Here is a 21,592-nt window from a genome sequence, read left to right as displayed (position 1 = left end):
GAAAGCTAAGTGTAATGGAAATGAAGTGCCTGTGAAGGGCAGTAGGATGCATACTGTGGGATAGACAAAGAAATGAGGACATAAGAGCAGAACCCAAAGTAGCTTCAGTTGCATAACAGATTACGATGGTTTGGCAACATTTGCGAAAAAGCAGAAGACAATCTGATGAAGATGATTTGGGACAGACAAGAAGAAGGTAACAGGAAATGAGGGCATCCAGCTAAGAAGTGGATAGATTGTGTGAGAGAAGATCTGTAACAGTCAGGCATGAGTGTCGAAGAAGGCAGGAGTGTGGCACTGAATTGAGAAAGATGGCAACAGTTAACACAACACCCCAACCCCCATGTACAAAAATAGGAAAAGGGTGCTGCTGATGATGATGATGGTGACTGTAGTTTGGGGGATCTGCAAGCAGACTGGGAGAATAGGCTCTAAAATCAACTGAGGAAAAAAGAACATGCAGTTATCATCAATCACAAACTCAGTCAGTCAGCATAATATGAGCGGAATGTGGTGCAGTCTAGTAGGCTGTAGGGCTGCATGTCAGTGGAGGCAGACTCAAGGGAGACAGGTCTTATCTACTACATAAACCATTATCAAGGTCTTACTTGGAAATCTACGTATAGTTTGAAGGTTTTGCACAAAGACAAGCATCAGATAGTTAGAAATGTCTTCAGGAGAGTAACACACTTCTTAAATGTGTAAATATAAAGTGCAGTAGTCTATGAATGCTCTGAGATTCCCACTTAAAGATACTGACATCTCAATTAAGTTTTGCCTGTTCCACATTTTTAGAAGCGCCGCTGTACATTTGAAAGACTGAAAACTGAAAGCTATTGTTGATAATTAAACAATCATGGGGAATAGGAGGTGTTTAGTAAGAATAAGGCCTGACCATTTCTGACCTGGAGAAAAGAAATATGCAACAGTATATAACATGGATGCACATTATGATTCAGGAAACTAGTGTGGGAAGGTACAATAAAAGAACAGAGGAAAAAGGAGAGGAGATGGGTAGCATCTTAAATGTGGAAGATTAATGTCTGACTTGTAACCCCACTGAGGATGCTTGGGGGGGTGAAAGATGATGAGTAGTGGGAGGCAGCAGAATAGGGGTGTAGAGCTAGAAAATTTCAGAAAGAAACTGGTCTTCCTCTATCAGCTTTTGATATGTGAATACTGGAAAAGTACATAGCTGAATGCAACTGTTATACTTCAATTTCCAGCTGTTGACTTTCTCACAGATATTATATCTATTAAGACCATAGACTTTACATTTTCATTTGAATATCATTTCATAGCAAGCCAGTGGAAATTTGAATAAACTTATCCCAGCATGTACTCGTGTGCGTGCGTGTGTGTGTGTGTGTGTGTGTGTGTGTGTGTGTGTGTGTGTGTGTGTGTGTGTGCATGTCAGTTATAGCAAGGAGCCCCACTACATATTCAAGATAAAATTCCAAATTAATCCACTAAATATGTAAAATGTACTAATGATTCATGTGTGTCCATTACAGAGCCATTTTTTCATGACACGGCAACAGGCTGAGTGAGATTATTTACCTCTTTAGTTTGTAAAGTAAGCAATATGCAGTTATCATTCAGTATGTATAAAAACAATTGCAACAATGCTCAGTATACGTTACTCAGTACTTACGTAGAACTATTATCAGGATTATTGATTCTAACACTTGATAATTTGACATATGATCCACTTGTCATGCAGTCATTTGTCTTCAGGGATGTACTACTTATGACAACTAATAGTGCAAGTTAAATGATCAAATAATAATGCCAAAACTAACTTAAAGTAAAAGGGTATATGTGAAGGATGAATAGAATATGAGGGACTACAGGTGAAGATCACAGATCCAAAGGACTTTGGTCATTGGGGATACAAAATTTATCTGTTTATTTATTTATTTTATTTTACATTAGTTGACAGGGATAGTCCGAATGGATACATGTCCATTTTCAGTGGAGGCCCAGGGAAAAACCTCCAAGGAAAAGCATACAGTGAAGGTAATAAAGTCATAAAATAATTGCATTTGACATTCAAGTTACATTCAATATGCAGATGATTCAACATTAATTTGCTCAGCAACCTCACCATCTGCACTACATTCCTGACTCAGAATGTATTTAACACAGTAGAAACATGGTTCACAAAACGTTGTCTCCTTCTTAATGCGAAAAAAAACAAGCTCCTTCTCTTTACACCCTCTAATAAGTCTACCCCAATTGATTTCTCTGTCATTTCCAATAATAGCACAATCATACACCCTGACTCTACAACTAAACTGTTAGGAATTACTATTGATAACAACCTTACATTTGATAGTCACATAAATAACACCATTAAAAATGTCAACAGGAAAATTGGCTCCTTATATCGAATCAAAACTTTCTTAACTCCAACAGCTAAAACCAAAATTGCTCACTCCCATTTAATTTCTACTCTTCTTTATGCCTCTCCCATATACATCAACCTCAAAAAGAATAACTTTGTCAAACTACAGCATGCCTATAACAGCATCGCCAGATTTGCCACTGGTAAGCCCTTTCGAACTCACCACTGTCTAAATCTAAAGCAGCTGGGCTGGCTTGAACTTCAAAACCTTCTGAAAATCTCCCAACTAACCATGACCCACAAGATATTTTATCAACCTAATAGAACTCCTATACGATCCAATCTCATAATCCCTTATAAAAACCTAAACTCACTGCACTCCTCTAACAAGCTTCTAGCTAGTATAACCAACACTAATAACTTGGCTGGAGATTCCCTGTTTTCTAACACAGTGGGAAAAGACTGGAACCTCCTTCCAAATGAACTAACAACACTTTCTTCTTTGCCTCTCTTTAAACAAAGACTAAAAACATACTTTAAAACTCACTGGTTATGTCCATGTTGTAAACCTGACTAACCTTTCCCTCTACTAAGGTTACTTCTACACCTACCAATTTTTCACACATATTTCTTTAATTTCTATGATGAAGAACTGAACTGCTGACCACAATGAAGCAATTTCGTAGATTCATCCTGCTTATTGTTAGTACAACCTAGTACATAATAACACTATGTCACTTTTATTGTGTAATAGAATTCATCTCACCATTCTTAATGATTTCTATACTAGTGTAAATATCTTTTTTGATCACTTTTTTATTATTATTACTGATTTTTGTATACTTATGTGAACTACTTTCGTTTACGATGTTTCAACTATGTTTACCATCCTGTTGCTGTATTTTAAGTAATGATCTAACTATTAATGTTTTGGAGCTTTTCTCCCCGGGCCTCTACTGAAAATGGAAATATATCCAGCTAGACTAGCCCGGTCAACAAATGTAAAATAAATAAATAAATAAATAAGCTACATATATAGATAGAACAAGTAAGTTATACAGACTCTCACATTTTGAAAACAGTTGAGATGTTAGACTGAAACAATTTATGTCAAAGTGCATAATTTATAGAGAAATAAACAGGATTAGAACAAGGACATAACCAGTGAGTTTTAAAGTATTGCTTGAGACTTTTCTTTGAATAGCGTTAGAGAGGATTCTAGAGGAAGATCTGTTGGTAATGAGTTCCACGTTTTGCCAACAGATTTGGCAAACAGGGAGTCCCCAGCAGAGTTATTTGTTTGGAATGTTTGAACCAGCAGTCTATTGGATGAACAAAGTGGCCTCAGGTTCCTGTAGAGGCACATTATGTTGTAAAGTGCAGGCATATTTTCAGGATGGTTGAGAACTTTATAAGTCACAATAAGCTGGTTGTAATTGAGTAGGCTAGGCAATTCTAGCCTGCCTAGAAGTTTAAGGTTGCAGCAGTGGCAAGTCCTATATGCCATACCAGTTACGGATCTAGCAATGTGGTTATAACAACTAGAAAGTTTGTTAAGAGATGATTTATTCAAGTTGGTGAGTAAAGGAGAGGCATATTGAAAAGTGGAAAGTAGATGGGAACAGGCAATAGCAGTCCTGGCAGGTGGAGGAAGGAAGGGTTTGATCTTGTAGAGGGAGCCAAGTTTCTTATTGATGATTTTAATAGTTTGATTCCCATGCATATCAAATTTGAAGTTGTTGTCTACTATAACTCATAATAGTTTGGTATAGGGATCTGGGGAAATAATGGTTCCATTATTAGATGTTATGTTAAAGGATGGAAAGGTGGACTTACAAGTGGGAGCGAAAAGAAGCAATTTTGTTTTGTTGGGGTTTAAGATCAGCAGATAATTAGATAGCCAGTTTTCAACTATGTTGAAAGTATTCTGGGTTAATGTCAATAGATTTGTCGGGGAGAAGGCTGAACAGATCAAAGTGGAGTCATCCGCATATTAAATGCAGGTTGCATTTGGGATAACAGTGGGAAGGTCATTAATAAAGATGGAAAAAAGAAGGAGTCCAACTATAGAGCCCTGATGGACACCTAGTCTAATGGAAAGATGGGCTGACAGTTTATCCTGCCATAGGATGGCTTTTTCTCTACCACACAGGTAAGATTGGAACCATTGTATTACATGGTTATTTAAAGAGAAGGCCTTCAGAGTATTGATGAGTAGTTGGTGGTTAAGCATGTCAAAGGCTCTAGAGAGATCTAGAAAGAGGGCTGAGGATAGTTTGTTGCTATTACGGTTGCAGTTTATAGTATTTGAGAAAGATAGGAGGGCTGAGGTGGTACTGTGGTATGGTCTGAAGCCGTGCTGAGAATCAGTCAGAAGCTTGTTCTGAATAAGGTGGCCCAGAAGTTAACTCTAATGCCACTATTGTGTAAGAAGTTCTCTGGGTTGAAGCTGGCACAGACTAAATTGAAAATCTATCATTTTAAAAATATAGGTTTTAACTGTTCCATAGGCCATAATGCAGTGAACAGTTTGATAGATTACCTAGATTCAGAATTTGTAAGGGAAATCTAAGAAAATTTGTAAAAAAGGGGGGGGGCATTCAATATAAAGCACACAGTAAAGGGCAGTGAAATTTATAAACTTGCATAGTGGAAATGAAAATTACAAACAGAATTTTTTTAAAAAACACAGTCACTCATGCTACCAGCTGGAATTTATTTTGCAGGGAGTCATATGGAGGCTAGAAAATCAACTTTTATTTTTCCAGTTTGTTATGTCCAGTTGCACCAGTTCTGATGCATCATTCACTTTTTTTCCCCAAGATGCAATGACCTTGGTGTTGATTGCAATTAGGTGATATTCAAGGTTAGCTCTCATGCAGTGATATAAGGGCAAAGTCACACACACAGAAACAATATATTTTGAAAGTGAATTTTTAAAAAAAATATTTTCACACATTCTGCCACGTGCCGCTTAGATTCAAATAAGTTTTCACAACATAATCATAGACCTATTGTTGCATTACAAGGAAAGTAGAAACCCAAATTACATATGCTAAATTAGAATATGAGTTTGCCATAGTGGCTGGTTTAAAACTATATCCCACTTTTTCCCTGCAGACATGTAAGTTCATGTATTAATGGAAGTGAACTATGCACATATAATATGCAGGTGGATAGTAAGACACTATATAAATGATGAAATTGCAAGCTGTTAAATTAAATATATTTAACATTTACCAGTGATGGAATCTAAAATCAGTACAGTAGAGAGAAAGTTATAGAGGTCTAGGCAAATGCTTGAAGAGTATTTTTCCCTACGAATGTGGAGGAGGAAAAAGCACAAGTTAAATTGCTTCATGGCTATTGGGCTTCATGAATGCAGCCTACATTATTAATGAATTTTAATAACTGCTTGTAATAAAGTTAGCATTATTTTCAATAAGAAGCAAATCACTGAGAAAGACTTAGAAGAAAGAAAGTAAACAAAAAGCATTTACTTCTGCAGAAGAAGCTGTTGACCTCTATCAGTCAGATAACAGAATTCTTGGTAAACAATAAATTATGTAATAGTAAACATGTTTTTTTTTTCTTTAGTACGTTTTATTGAATTTAAATTAAGATGAAATGGATGAAAAAACCTGGCTACAGATGAACTTAAGCATATTTGTTTAATGCTAAATGTATTCGTGCAGTAAAAAGTACAATCATCCCCATGTGAAGATGGCACCATGGCAACCAAGATGCTTGAGACCACCTCCCCCCATCATCTGGATATGTAGATGATTTCATGGCTAAAAAAGCCTACAAAATGACTCCATTAAACAAACTAAATAACAAGTCTGGACATATTGCCATAACTGATGTGGTACAGATATGTGAATTAGAATACCAGCCCCAAAAGATCTAAAATCCTCATGTGATAAGTAGCTCAAACAACATCGTATCAACAGTGCCTCTAGGCAGGGTCCTTTCTGATCTAGATGAGTGTGGACACTGAGAAGAGCTATTCAGTGTATGGTAGGTGCATTTAGCCAGTTTTAAGTGTGTGACAGGCAGGCTCGCTCATTCACAGCAGGCAGGGTGCACTGATTTTTAAGTGTATCACAGACACAGTCACTCAAGTTAACAGCAGCATTGCAAGGTAAGAAGGGTCATTCCCATTTAGACGTGCTATATATGTTAAATGAATATTGCATTACTATTGCACAGTAGGTAGAGATTATCCTGGTTTAAGTGTGCAGTTAGTAGAAAAGGAGAACTATACAGAAAGATATGTGACATTTGATCTATGATACATTTCGTCTGCAAAAAAAGTCATAATTGATCTAAACCACATTTCATCAGAAATACAAATGACTGAATCACATTTGAAAGAAAAGTGTGTGCAGGGCTATAGAAAATCACTGCTGGCATATTTTTGGATCATGGGAGTGTCTATGTAAATTAGTATTGAACATTATTTGTACATTGCTAATGCCCCCCGTTATGCTGTATCTCTCTCTCTCTCTCTCTCTCTCTCTCTCTCTCTCTCTCAATGTTTGTGCTTGTGTCCCAGCAGAGATGCAGTGTTTTGGGAGTTTTCTCTTTACTCTGTGGTTCTTTGACCCTGGAGTTAATATATTTAAGTAAAGGCAGGTAGCAAAAAAAGGAATTTGGAGAAGTTTTTGCTGTTATTGAATTTTAGATGTAATTCAACTAAGTGTGTTTTAGATTAAATGTGTATTAGATTAATTTTTTTTAGATTATTTGTGACTAGATGAAAAGTATCTTACATATTGTGTAGATAGAGAGAGACATACAGCATAACAGGGGACATTAGCAATGTACAAATAATGTTCAATACTAATTTACATAGACATATTACAGCCATGTCCAACCCGGAATTAATGGACATGCTGCACCTCAGAAAATCCAAATCTCATCGAGCTACGCGCTCGAGAGACTTGAACCTCAGCACTGAAATAAATAGGACATGCTGGAGGGACAGATTCATAACCCAGAGGCTCCTTTCACTCTGGAATAAAATCCCAGTCCAGGTTAGGCAGAGTCCCTCATTGACTCTCTTCAAGAGGAATCTTGATGAGTGGATGGGAGATTGTAGGTTTACCCTGGGTATCAATTCTGTGTCACTGTTAGACAGAGGCACAGTATACTAACCTCGAAAAAGGGCATAGCAAAATAAATTTAAAATGGGTGGCGAAAGCCAAACACATTCTGGCTAGGCTTATAAATGCCCTAGGGCAGATAGCCTAGTATGACCCTATGAACCTATGAACCTATGAACCTATGAACATAAAAAGTGATAGGCTCATATAGAATCATGTGACGATTCTGCAAGCTGGTGAGCTCCTTCCTGATTTTGGTGTTCTAATAGGCAGGGTAGCTCAAGGTTAATTTAATAGCACATAGTAAGGCTACCTTGTGACATCCCTGATATGTTCATTCTGCTGTATTTCTACCAGTTTAAATTATTGTTGAATTTGCATTCTGTTGCTCATTTCATACTTTTTAAACTGCAATTTTCTGATTTTGCCTTGTGTATCACACCAGTTACATTCTAAATATCGGTCTTAGGCAACTGCAAATTGTTTCACTGTTCTTATTTTGTATTTTTAAGTTTGTGTATAATGTTCTGTATCTTTACTGTTTGTGTTTGAAACTCACAGTGATTGGTTCTGTAGTTCTGTCAATATCCAGGGTGCCTTCTGTGCCCTTTCTGTATATTCTCCGTATCCATGAGGGTTTTTGTCAAGTGCTCCAGTATTATCTCATGTTCCAAAGACAATCTGATAGGTGAACTGGAGATCCTCTGAATTATCCAGGGGTGTATGTGTGTTTGTGTTTATGTACATGTGTGTGGATGCACATATGTGTTTGCATCCTGTGATGGGCTGGTGTCCCATCCAGGATTAGTTGTCTCTGCTTTACACTTTGCTAGCATATGCTCCAGTTTCCCAAGGACTATGAATAAAATAAATCAAGTATCAGAGAATGGCTTAAGAAATGCAAATCTGTTATATATATATATATATATATAATATATATATATAATGTAGAACATTTTTCTAGTCCCCACTGAGAATGAGCACTGCTCACTGCATTATCCACTGAGAAAATAAAACAAAACTTACAAATAAATAAGCATGCTGGATCCCTCTGTTTAGTTTTTGTAAAAGGCAAAGTCACTGAAGGCTGCATAACAAATGCGAGCAAGGTCACTGCAGTTTTAGGTGTGTGTATATGCCAGGAATGGTCATTTAATATAACATGACTATATCATGGCAGAATGAGTCTCTCATCCTTTAATTGTGTTATAGGCAAGATCACTCAGTGTTTATTTCTTCTGTTAACCTGTTTAGCTCCACTAAGGCAAAGGCACCAATAAAATGGAAACCCGGGTAACAGTCTCAAAATTATAAATCTGAGGAACATTTTACACTACCCCATCAATATAACATTTCTTTGGAAGGAAAACAAGGCAGACAGTGAAAACAGGAAGAAAATGTAAAGCTTACTCAGACATCATTCAGAGGCCAGACGCAAACCTCAAACCATGAAAATGAAAGGCAGTGGCACTAGCCCCGTGCCACCTGAGTATGCTGTCAGAAATGGGACACTGTGTCACTAGTGCAAAAGGGTAGGGCACCGCCTTTTGCTTTGGAGGTATGGGAGAGCAAGAAGGGTCATTCAAGGCTATATCACTAGTATATGGAAGGAATGTCCCTCCCTTTTCAGGTGTGTGTGACAACAGGATCACTCAGAGTTACATTCCTTTGACTGCTTCCTAATTTAGGTATGTATGACAGGTAGGGTCACTTAACATTACATCTATAGTGAGTGGATGGCAGAGTTGTTCATATTGTAAGTGTGTGTGACAACAGGATCACTCAGAGTTACATTCCTTTGACTGCTTCCTAATTTAGGTATGTATGACAGGTAGGGTCACTTAACATTACATCTATAGTGAGTGGATGGCAGAGTTGTTCATATTGTAAGTGTGTGTGACAACAGGATCACTAAGAGTTACATTCCTTTGACTGCTTCCTAATTTAGGTATGTATGACAGGTAGAGTCACTTAACATTACATCTATAGTGAGTGGATGGCAGAGTTGTTCATATTGTAAGTGTGTGTGACAACAGGATCACTCAGAGTTACATTCCTTTGACCACTTCCTAATTTAGGTATGTATGACAGGTAGGGTCACTTAACATTACATCTATAGTGAATGGATGGCAGAGTCGCTCATATTTTAAGTGTGTGTGACAGTCAGGCTCACTCGAGGTTATATTACTAAGCCCCTCCTGATCTAGGTGTGACAGGCAGTGCCAGTTATGGTGACATAACTGATACATAGACAGCATGGTCCCTACTGCTCTAAATGCATGTGAGACATACTACGCACCCATGAAATGTATCAGCTCTAAACACAGTAGTTTCACCCCAAATCCTAATACCTTAGGTACATACAAGCTCTACACATATGTACTTGAAAAGATCATGATTTTTTTGGAAATGTGAATACACGTAACTGCTTTTCTACCCCCATGTGGGAGGCTTCACCCCCTTACTTCTATATTACCACTCCAAAGTCACTCAAACTCGGAGAAAGAGCAAACATTATTACAATATGTAAATGATGACTGCTCCTTTTCCTCTACCCACCCATCTAGCAAAACAATTATTCATATTACTAATGTAAAGCAAACAGAGCCCCTCCCGTTTTAGTTGTGTATAACATAATGTATTCTACTGTTAGTACTGCACAGTAAACTTGGGAAGAGGACGACTTCAAAAATAAATGTGTTGTAATTATCTTTTATAAACATTGTGGGCCATTTATGTCCCATTAATAATATCTTGGAAAGCTATCTGGCTGGGGACAACTCCCAGTTTTACCTATATGTTCATCTTGAGACTGCAGTGCTAGGAGGTCTGGTTGTCTTTAGGCATTTGGGGGATATAACTTCACTACAGAGCACAGTCTAGGCCATACTGGAGATTTGTTGACTTATCCAAGATTTCCCACTTTGCACTGGGGCCTACCGGTTTGAATTTATAATGTCATTATTTCTAAACATTAGCCTTTGCCAATAGGACAATAGTACATCCTACAAAGCCTTAATGATAAAAAAAGACTATGGGATCCATGTCAGGTCAAATATGTAGTCTTTCATGACAAAGATAGACATTATGAAGTATGTAGATAGATCTTTATAAACTCTTTGTTTCTTTCCTCCCACAGCAGTGTGTTTGGAAGTGGGTTTGATTCTGATGATGACAGCCCTTCAGCTCCAGCATATAAAGCTGCCACAGTGCCTTCCTCCAGCCACCTGGATTCAGATGGTTACTACAGTCATGGTATGTACAGAAATGTGACAAATACAGCAGTCTTTTTCCTTTGTTATACAGCCAATATTTGTCAATTATGTGTATTCTCATTGCTTCTAGTGTTACCCTGTTGCACTGCTCTCTGCTTAGATTTTTGACTTCTTACCTGTGAGCCTTCACCTCCCATTTTAGACTACTTAAAAAAATCAGGCATCTGACTGTGCAAGGCTATAGCTAACAATTTATACCTATGTGTGAGACGTTAGCAGCACAAAGTAACACACAGGAAGACCTTGTGATACATCATCTTTGCTGGTTGCTCCATTTATCAAGGCATAATTTTTGCATTATTTTTAAGGGTAAAGTTTTTTAAAGTGAGATTTTGGGTGCTAGGTTATCAAAGTGTCGTGTACATTATGACGGCAATGGACTTCACTAAAATTGAAGACAAGGTTATTTTTAGAGAAAGAAATGTGAGCCAAGGTGGATCAGTTGACTGCATCCAAACCTGAAAATCACAATGATAATAAAACTAGTTTTATTATGTATTGAAGAGTATTCTGCACTTGTTACAATGATTCTATGGTTGTTACAATGATTCTACAGTTGTTGCAAGCCTCCTTAGATGGGGTGAACCCACCAACTGATAAGTACATTGGATGGTGTGCTGGTGGGTCTATATTATAACATCGAAGTCTTAAAACTTCAAATGTTATAATATCGACCCCTATTCAGCGAACGCTTGAAATAGCAAAGCTGCAGAACAAATATTTTCCTAGGGAAAGTATTCGGTGGGCCATTTCTGCGGCTTCGCTATTTCCTCGACTGTGGTGCGAAGGTGACAGACCAGGTTAAGGTAAGTGTGCGAACGGACCGAGGTAAGGTGAGTGTGTGATAGTTAGGGACCTTAGGGATAGGGAGCGGGTAAGGTGAGTGTGCGATAAGGACCTTAGGGTTAGGGAGCGGGTAAGGTGAGTGTACAATAGTTAGGGGCCTTAGGGTTAGGGAGCAGGTAAGGTGAGTGTGCATTAGTTAGGGACCTTAGGGTTAGGGAGTGGGTAAGATGAGTGTGCGTTAGTTGGGGATCTTAGGGTTAGGGTTGGGTTAAGGTAAGTGGATAGCTAGTAGTGTATGTATGGTTTAGTGCAGGGTTCTGTGAAGTGTGTATGTGTGGATTATGTATTTTGGTGTGCTTGTACTGTGTGTGTGTATTCTCTGAACAGCAAATTTTTTCCCTTGGAAAAAATTTGCTGTTCTGAGCGTTCGAGTATATCACATTTTGAGATTCCAAGGTCAAGCTTATGGTGTTCGACATTTTGGAATTTTGATAATGTGATATAGACCCATGCTGGTAATGTTATTTAAGCTCTGTCATTACTATGTTTTACGAAGTATGAATATTTAGATCTAATTAGCACTGTACTTAATGTGGTCAGGTTCTACTGCAGACACTGCAAATCTATAGCTCATAAAAAAAAAAAAAAAAATAAGAAAAATTTTGCAGCCATGCCATTCAGCTTTGTGCTGTGAAAATGAGTCACATGAGCAGTGAACACAAAGGCAGTGAAGTACGGACACAGTCACAATGAGAGACACTTCTTTGAGACTTGCAATGAGAACATTTTGAAAATCATTTGTTGTGTGTGAACGTTATGTTCGTCAATTGCTTATTTACTATGAAAAGTAGACACAGGTTGATGATAAATTAAAAAGGTAAACGGAGAACTATCCTGATTATAAGGGATATATTGGATATATGCCTACACCTCTCACAGCACTACAAAATGCACAGATGTCTTCTACCTCAGGGCTGCTACATCATTCCAAAAAAATGGTATACACTGCAAACACAGCAGAGGGTAAACCTACCAACACCAGCAGTTTGCTGTCATTCTTCTATGGATGCTTTAAATCCGCCTTAGCTTGGATAAGGACTATGATGATTAGCCCATGATAACTGTGTACTATTATAGGCCAGAAAGAAAGAGGACTGAGAGATGAGTGACAATGTTTCTATCACTTGGCAGCTTTAGTACTCATATAAATGAAGTTTCCTGCCTTGTGATTACCTCTTCACTGAACTGTGTTGCTTAAAAAGTAGATTAATGTTAGTTCGGTAATCCTGGTTCAAGACACCTTGCAAACTTGCACATCCACATCAGCAAGTGGCTTTGCTCAAAGATGAACATTTGGAGTTATATATGCAAACTAAGCTCATGGATACTTTTCATGGAGCTATAGCGTGCCCACCCGCTACTGTAATGGAGAACAAGGGAAGGGGATTGGCATTGTGTAAGGGCTCTGGTTAGCATTACAATCACACCCTGAAAAATAAAACGGACAAGCTTCTTTTCGACACTGACTATAGACAAGTCAGTGATAATTATATTTCAGGTTCATAGAAAGAATTCTGAGCTTTTGTTTTAAATAATGCCCTCTGTGGTATATGATCAGTTTTCATTTATAAAGTTATCCAGATAAATGGTGACGTTTGCTGAGAATAAATTGTCATCATATTTATAGTTCACTTCTCAAAACCAGCTTGATTGCTAAGAATGTTATTATTTTAACAATCTTCTTTATTTTGACAAATCATTGCAACCACAATAATGGATCTACTTCTAAATACCATAATTTCAAAATCCTGAATACCAAACACAGAGACTGGAATGCTGAAATCTTAAAATACTGAAAGTTTAAAACACCAACGCCCAAAATACCGAATTCAAATGCACAAAACTTACATACAACTCCCTACACCAAAGCAGCACTATACAAAAACAAAACAATACTGTATACATCTGAAAACAAACAAGAACTCTTTTTAAAAATGAAATATCTACTTACTACCTACCCTCTGCAAACCAGACTAAATAAAACCCACCTAAATGGGGGACTGCACCCCCCACTCCCCCCTAACTACATATACCAACTCTGAGATCGCACCACAGTGGGGAAAAGGGAATATGCCTTTTTCTTAACTTATAGTATGGTACACGCATACACTATATGCTGGGAGCATACAAATCGTCTGTCATATTTGTTCACATACTTCTTATATAAATTTAAAGAGACATACCACATTTACAAACAGTGAATAAGGACTTCCCACGATACTATCGGCATTCCAAAATCGTCACTTTAACTTTCAGTCTTATGACACTCGGCAATCTGAACTTTTTCAGTCTTTTGAGCACTGGTGTTTTAAACTTTCAGCATTTTAAGATTTCTGCACTTTGATCTCAGTGTTTTGGTCTTCAGGATTTTGAAAGTACGGTATTTAGACGTAGATCCCAATAACACATGCCTCATGCATTATGAGCAGCAGAATATATCTGACAACATGTGCAATAGCTTTCTAAATTAAATTTTTGTTGTTGCTTACATGCTTTCCTGTTTTTCATGATGTCTGATTTCTTTTTGTTTTTTTGTTTTTCTCTCAACAGATTCTGACACCTATGTTGAAGCTCGCTCTCAGAAAGGCCTTGATAACTACCTTGACAGTTTGTTTGATCCTGTACTGTCTTACGGAAATGGAGTAAGAACTAAGACACTTAATTATTCAAAAATGCACAGGAGTATAATGAAACTATGTCTCTTATTTCCCAATAAAGCTAGGCATTGAATGTAAACATGTTATATACAGAATTACTGTAATACCATCCCAAAGTCTGCAACAAAAATTGTAAATGACAAACAGTAGTACTGTTGGTTGCTTTCCTAAATCTAGCCCGTTAAAATCAGATTCAGCATATATAAATGAGATCATCGATCTAAATAGATACATAACAAGAATCCAAAGCATAATAGCTGGATGAGCCAAACTCATTAAAAAAAGTCTTAGTTATGTACTCACCATAACTTTGCATCTGTGTTGTCCATTTTCATTCTATCTCACTAATGTGGATCCAAACCCATTAGTGAGGAAGAATGAAAAGGACTCAGATCTGTGGGGAAATTACTTACCAAGCATTTTTTTTCTACAACCTGCTAACTTACATATATCAACTTCATAGTCTGTCAATCATGGAGAAAACAGAAACACCCTACAAAGGTGCAAAAATGACTCACTCAGTAGTGATATGCCTACAATGTGCACAGTACAGCCAATAAATGCAGACATTCAAGAATTTGAGAATTTAGAGAGACAGAATCAGGGAGATTGCTTGCGGTTAGTAACTGTTCTTCAGATGGCATGTCTCACCATCCAAATTATGTTTTACAATACATCCACAAACTGAAATCCATCTAAATGTTTCTGCACAGAACTTTTATGTGGACAGCTAATACTGGATAATACTGACCAAATGTCTTCCAGTGAAATTGAGTGCTTTTGTCTCACTTTTATTAGAGACTTCTTCAGAATACAAACACACAGTGCTGTACAGACCTTTAAATAGCCATGTAAACCAAGTGATCTAAGTCATGTAACCAAGAAATCATGTGACTAAACACTTAAAGGCACATACCAAATAAAATATACAAAAAACACATGAAGACAGGTACCAAACAAAACGTGTTCTTATAGTTTCACAACCCTCATTTTTAAAACACAATTAATAGATATGTCTCCATTTAAACCTGGAGATACCCCGGAATTTAATCTCAATTGACACAACAACAGTGAGTATAATTATAGTATAAAAAATAAAGATTCAACTAATGCCCTTAAACATGCACAACAATGCAGAAGTTTCAAAAAGTTAATGGCTTATGTACTGGAACAAGTTCCTTATCCAGGATGAGGTGAAAACTGGGAAAATAGGATTAAATACAGGGAGCTGTTGTAGTAATTGAGATTAAATTCTGGGATATCTCAGGTACCTATTTATGTGTTTGTTTTTATATTTTATTTGGTATGTATCTTTAAGCCGCGGTGGTGCAGCAGTAGCATTGTTGCCTCACAGCAAGAGGTTCTCCTGTTCGATTCTCGGCTGGAGCGCCTCCTGTGCGGAATCTGCATGTCCTCCCCACGGTCGAGTGGCCTTCAAAAGACATGCATAAATGGGCGTGCTTTCATTGAAGGTTGGGCGTCGAGCTGGCACCTCGGCACATTGAAAATTTACTGCCAATCATTAGTGGACCGGAGTTCCACTGTGGCGACCCCTAACTGGGAAAAGCCGAAGGAACAACTTGTACCTTTAAGTTTGTACAGCACTGTGTGTTTGTATTCTGAAGAAGTTTTGAACAAAAGTGAGGCAAAAGTGTTCAATTTCACTGGAAGATTTGGTCAATATTCTTTTTGTTTACAGCTCTTGTTTTTTGCTTGTTTTGACCATTTCTCTGAGCTTGGGTTTGCTTTTGGTTTGTTTGAGACTTAGTGGATAATGGACCTATTGAACTTTGTGAGACAGCAACTCTGGAACCTGGAACTCTGAATGGTCACACTGGTGAGCTTGTGCATTGCACAAGTAAATCTCAAAAATGGCTATTTAAGCTATTTTTGTGTGGAGTTTTGCTTCTCCAAACTCCTTAATATTCTCACTTTGAGGATACTATTGCATTTCAGTAGTGTTGAGGTGACTCAAGAGTTTTACTGCTAGCCTTCCATTTGTATAATAACGACAGTGTGCTGCTATCGCACAGCCATGGTTTATAGGCAAGCCAAAATGTGAATAATCAAAGCTCTTCCATGGCATATTGCTGAAAAAATTATAAAGGTCTACATACGGCTGAATTAGGAAATCTTTTTAAAATAATTACTTACATTTTTTACATACCCCAGTCCCCTCAACTGAAGTCTCTGACAATTTCTAATGAAAGACAACTGTAATTCTGGCTGGTAGGAACAGTTACTTATCCTCTGTGCTTATCCTGTTCCTTGTTTGTACTTAGACAAGTTACCAAACCCCCATAACACTTTGTCTTAACTGTGGTCTTTTCTGGCAAATATACTTACCTTTTGGCTTCTCCTCTTAGGGGTCACCACAGTGGATCACTGGTCTGCAGATGATTGGCCGTGGAGTTTTTACTGTGTCGAGCTGCCAGCCCAGTACCCAGCCTTCACAAAAGGCACACACATGCGCACCTACTGCATGTCTTTAAAACTCTTTTGACTGCAGGGAGGACATGCAGACTCTGCACAGAAGGTGCTCTAGCAGAGAATCAAACCAGAGAACCTCCTGCTGTGAGGTTACAGCACTAACTGCTGCACCATCATGGTCAACTGGCAAATATACTTACCAATCCCTCTGTATTACCTCTGAATAACTATTTCCTTGCTGGTCATAGCTATCAACTGCACCTGAGTTTGTAGAATGCCTCTGACCTTTCCTTCATATGTTTGGTCTATTCGTTGCAAAATTTGTGCTTTTTCTGGTGAGACGCTGAGGACTGCAATCACTAAATAATGACAGATATTTGAGTTCCAGACTTCGTATTCTTTAGAAAATGTATGCTAATGCAACACCTGCTGTTCTATCAACGTTTTAAATATATAAGGCCAATAATTGATGATACTTTCCTGATTTGGGACCTTTGTCCCCCATTTACACCCACAAAGAGAAAATGTTGACTTCTTAGTGGCTGATGCCATCAACTGCCAGTCTGACTCTCAGTTATGGACACTCCACAGCTAAAAATCCAAGAATTTAGACTCTGTCACAGAACAGAAAGATACACAGCCATTCATTTAACAGGTGTGGGGTGGAGATAATCAATCCCTCATTCAGGTTTAGGAATCATCTGTAAAATAGCCCTCTAAGAAGAGCATCACCATGTGTGTGTGTGTGTGTGTGTGTGTGTGTGTGTGTGTGTGTGTGTGTGTGTGTGTGTGTGTGTGTTTGTTTTTGTATGTTTATGTGTGAAAGAAGACAAATAACTAATTTGAAGTTAGTGCATACTAAGGCGAATATATGAATTGTGTGTGGAATAAATGTCAGGGACAAGCAACACTAACTGTGAAAGTCTATGAGAGCACTGAATGTGAAGAAAAGCTTGAGTCGGACTCTGCTTCTTTTGGGAGGCAGACTTCTTTCTAGAACACTAGTGATCAACATTCACATATGAGATCATTAGTGTGTGACCAGCTAGCTTTTAAACAAAAGGAAAAATTGCTGATTAAACAGAGAGTTTTCCATTTCCCATGATGGAACATCAAAGCTGGAATATATATATATATATATATATATATATATATATATATATATGTGTGTGTGTGTGTGTGTGTGTGTATGTGTAGCAGGGCAGTAGGGCAGCAACCTCACACACGCACACACACACACACACACACACACACACACACACGCACACACACGCACACACACACACACACACATACACACACACACACACACACACACACACACACACACACACACACACACACACACACACACACACACACACACACACATTGGGTGATTCAGGAAGGCTTGTCGTCCTTACAAAAATGCTTTTCCCCGAGTGATTTTTTATTTTTTTTTGCTCCTAAAAGCTATTAACATTTGGAAACTTCTGCTAAGTTATGATTGCACTTGTATGAGGCATTCTCAAATGAGTCAGTTGTCATGAGGCCTTCATGTTCATTTGGTCACATCCATCAGATGTGATACTAGCTGGTCAGGTGGTTCAGTGTAAGGTAATCAAATGAACTAAACTACTTTGGCAGGAACCCTTAGACTCAATTTTCATTTTATAAAGGAGTATCATTGGGAATCAGTGGTCAGCCATCTTTGCTATTTCTGTATCCATTCAAAATAAAAATAAAAGATGAATAAAAAATATATAGTATACTGGTAACTTAGCCAACAGCAAATAATTTAGCTATATTGATTTCTTTGATAGGAACAATATACAGATGTATTAATGCAAATTAAGACATTCATTAAATATATGATGATACTGTTTTAAATTATAAATCTAAAGAAGTTTCAAATGCAAAGCCCTGGCTTTTCCTTAAGCTAAATTCAAAATTCCTTTAGTATTTAATGTGTCAAAAACAATAAATAGAACATGCTGCAAATATAAAGTTTTAAAGCTCAGACCCTCTGGAATATGTTAAAATTCTAGTTTGCCATAGCACAAAATTATGATGCAGAATACCGAAAAACACACCATCATTATCTTCTTTCGGCTGTTCCCATTAGGGGTCGCCACAGCGGATCATCTATTTCCATTTCTTCCTGTCCTCTGCATTTTGTTCTGTCACAACAACCACCTGCATGTCCTCTCTCACCACATCCATAAACCTTATCTTAGGTCTTCCTCTTTTCCTGTTACCAGATAGCTTCATCTGTAGCATCTTTTTCCCAATATACTCAGCATCCCTCTTCAGCACATGTCCAAACCAACATAATCTTGCCTCTCTGGCTTTGTCTCCAAACCTTCCAACCTGGGCTGACCCTCTAATATAGTTATTCCTAATCCTGTCCACCCTCGTCACACCCAGTGCAAATCTTAACATCTTTAACTCTGCCACATCCAGCTTTAACTCCTCCCTTTTTGTCAATGCTACTGTCTCCAACCCATATAACATAGCTGGTCTCACTACCCTCTTGTAGACCTTCCCTTTTACTCTTACTGGTACTCATCTGTCACAAATTACTCCTGACACTCTTCTTCACCCATTCCATCCTGCCTGTACTCTCTTCTTCACCTCTCTTCCGCACTCACCATTACTCTGAACTATTGATCCCAAGTATTTAAACTCATCCACCTTCGCCACCTCTACTCCTTGCATCCTCACCATTCCTCTATCCTCCCTCTCATTTACACACATATATTGTGTCTTAGTCCTGCTGACCTTCATTCCTCTTCTCTCTAGAGCATATCTCCATCTCTCCAGGGTCTCCTCCACCTGTTCCCTACTCTCACTACAGATCACAGTGTCATCTGCAAACATCATAGTCCACGGGGACTCATGTCTGATCTCATTTGTTAACCTGTCCATCACCATTGCAAATAAGAAAGGGGTCAGAACTGATCCTTGATGTAATCCCACCTCCACCTTAAACGCATCCGTCACTCCCACCACAGACCTCACCACTGTCACACTACCCTCGTACATATCCTGTACCACTCTTACATACTTCTCTGACACTCCCGTCTTCCTCATACAATACCACAACTCCTCTCTAGGCACCCTGTCATATGCTTTCTCTAAGTCTACAAAAACACAATGCAACTACTTCTGACCTTCTCTGTACTTCTCCATCAACACTCTCAGAGCAAGCATCGCATCTGTACTGCTCTTTCCCGGCATGAAACCATACTGCTGATCACTAATCATCATGTCACTTCTTAACCTAGCTTCCACTACTCTTTCCCATAACTTCATGCTGTGACTGATCAATTTAATCCCTCTGTAGTTACTACAGCTCTGCACATCACCCTTATTCTTAAAACTCGGTACCAAAACACTTTTCTCCATTCCTCAGGCATCCTTTCACTTTCCAAGATTTCATTAAACAATCTGGTTAAAAACTCCACTGCCATTTCACCTAAACACCTTCATGCTTCCACATGTATGTCATCTGGGCCAACAGCCTTTCCATTCTTCATTCTCTTCATGGCTATCCTTACTTCCTCCTTGCTAATCCATTGCACTTCATGATTCACTATCCCCACATCATCCAACCTTCTCTCCTTCTCATTCTCTTCATTCATCAACCCCTCAAAGTACTCTTTCCATCTGCTCAACACATGCTCCTCGCTTGTAAGTATGTTTCCCTCATTATCCTTTATCACCTTTATCACCTTTACCTGCTTCATAGGTTCATAGGTTCATAGATTAGTACTAAGCTAACTGCCCTTGCGAGCCATTTTAAGCCTAGCCAATTATCCCTTTTGAGACTCGAACCCCGCACCTTGTGTTTGTAAGGCAAACACCTTAACCATTAGGCCACCCTCCCAACCTGCTGCACATTTTTCCTAGCTCGGTCCCTCTGTCTAGCCAATCGGTACAGGTCCTTTTCTCCCTCCTTAGTGTCCAACCTTTCATACAACTCTTCATATGCCTTATCCTCAGCCTTCACCACCTTCCTCTTTGCCATGCACCTCATCTCCTTATACTCCTGTCTACTTTATTCATCTCTCTTACAATCCCACTTTTTCTTTGCCAACCTCTTTCTCTGTATACTCTCCTGTACTTCCTCATTCCACCACCATGTCTCCTTGTCTTCCTTCCAGATGTCATACCAAGCACCTTTCTAGCCATCTCCCTTACTAGCTCTGCTGTAGTTACCCAGCTATTTGGTAACTCTTCGCTGCCACCCAGTGCCTGTCTTAACTCTTCCCTGAACTCCACCTCACAATTACCCTTTTTCATTTTCCACCATTTGATCCTTGGTGCTGCCCTTACACTCCTCCTCCTCTTCTTGATCACCAACACCATCCTGCAAACCACCATCCTATGCTGCCTAACTACACTTTCCCCAGTCACCACTTTACAGTCTCCAATCTCCTTCAAACTGGCTCTCCTACATAAGATATAATCCACTTATGTGCATCTTCCCCCACTCTTGTATGTCACCCTATGCTCCTCCTTCTTGTTAAAATACGTATTCACCACAGCCATGTCCATCCTTTTCGCAAAATCCATTACCATCTGACCTTCTGCATTCCTTTGCTTAACACCATACCTACCCATCACTTCCTCATCCCCTCTGTTCCCTTCACCAACATGCCCTTTAAAATCTGCTCCAGTCACCACTCTCTCACTCTTGGGTACAGTCATCACCATTTCATCCAACTCACTCCAAAATGTGTCTTTCTCATCCATCGCACACCCAACTTGTGGAGAATATGTACTAACAACATTCATCATTTCACCATCAATTTCCAGCTTCATAAACATCACTCTATCCAACACTCTTTTCACCTCCAAAACACTCTTAGCATACTGTCCTTCAGGATAACTCCTATGCCATTTCTCCTCCCATCCACACCATGATAAAACAATTTGAACCCACCT

General features: G+C 38.6%; 1 protein-coding gene across 1 annotated transcript in view; it reads left to right on the top strand.

Moving 5' to 3' along the window:
• MYO15A (myosin XVA) overlaps positions 1-21,592 on the top strand; it is a 1,299,796-nt gene that overhangs the window by 514,760 nt on the left and 763,444 nt on the right. The window contains exons 31-32 of the mRNA XM_044070057.1: positions 10,595-10,710; positions 14,127-14,218. Coding sequence (XP_043925992.1) covers positions 10,595-10,710; positions 14,127-14,218 — 208 coding nt within the window. The remainder of the gene's footprint in view (positions 1-10,594; positions 10,711-14,126; positions 14,219-21,592) is intronic.

The sequence above is a fragment of the Protopterus annectens genome, chromosome 1.part0 (genome assembly GCF_019279795.1).
Source record: "Protopterus annectens isolate FY-2018-M chromosome 1.part0, PAN1.0, whole genome shotgun sequence".
Taxonomy (NCBI): domain Eukaryota; kingdom Metazoa; phylum Chordata; order Ceratodontiformes; family Protopteridae; genus Protopterus; species Protopterus annectens.
This window is presented reverse-complemented; position numbering and strand designations above follow the sequence as displayed.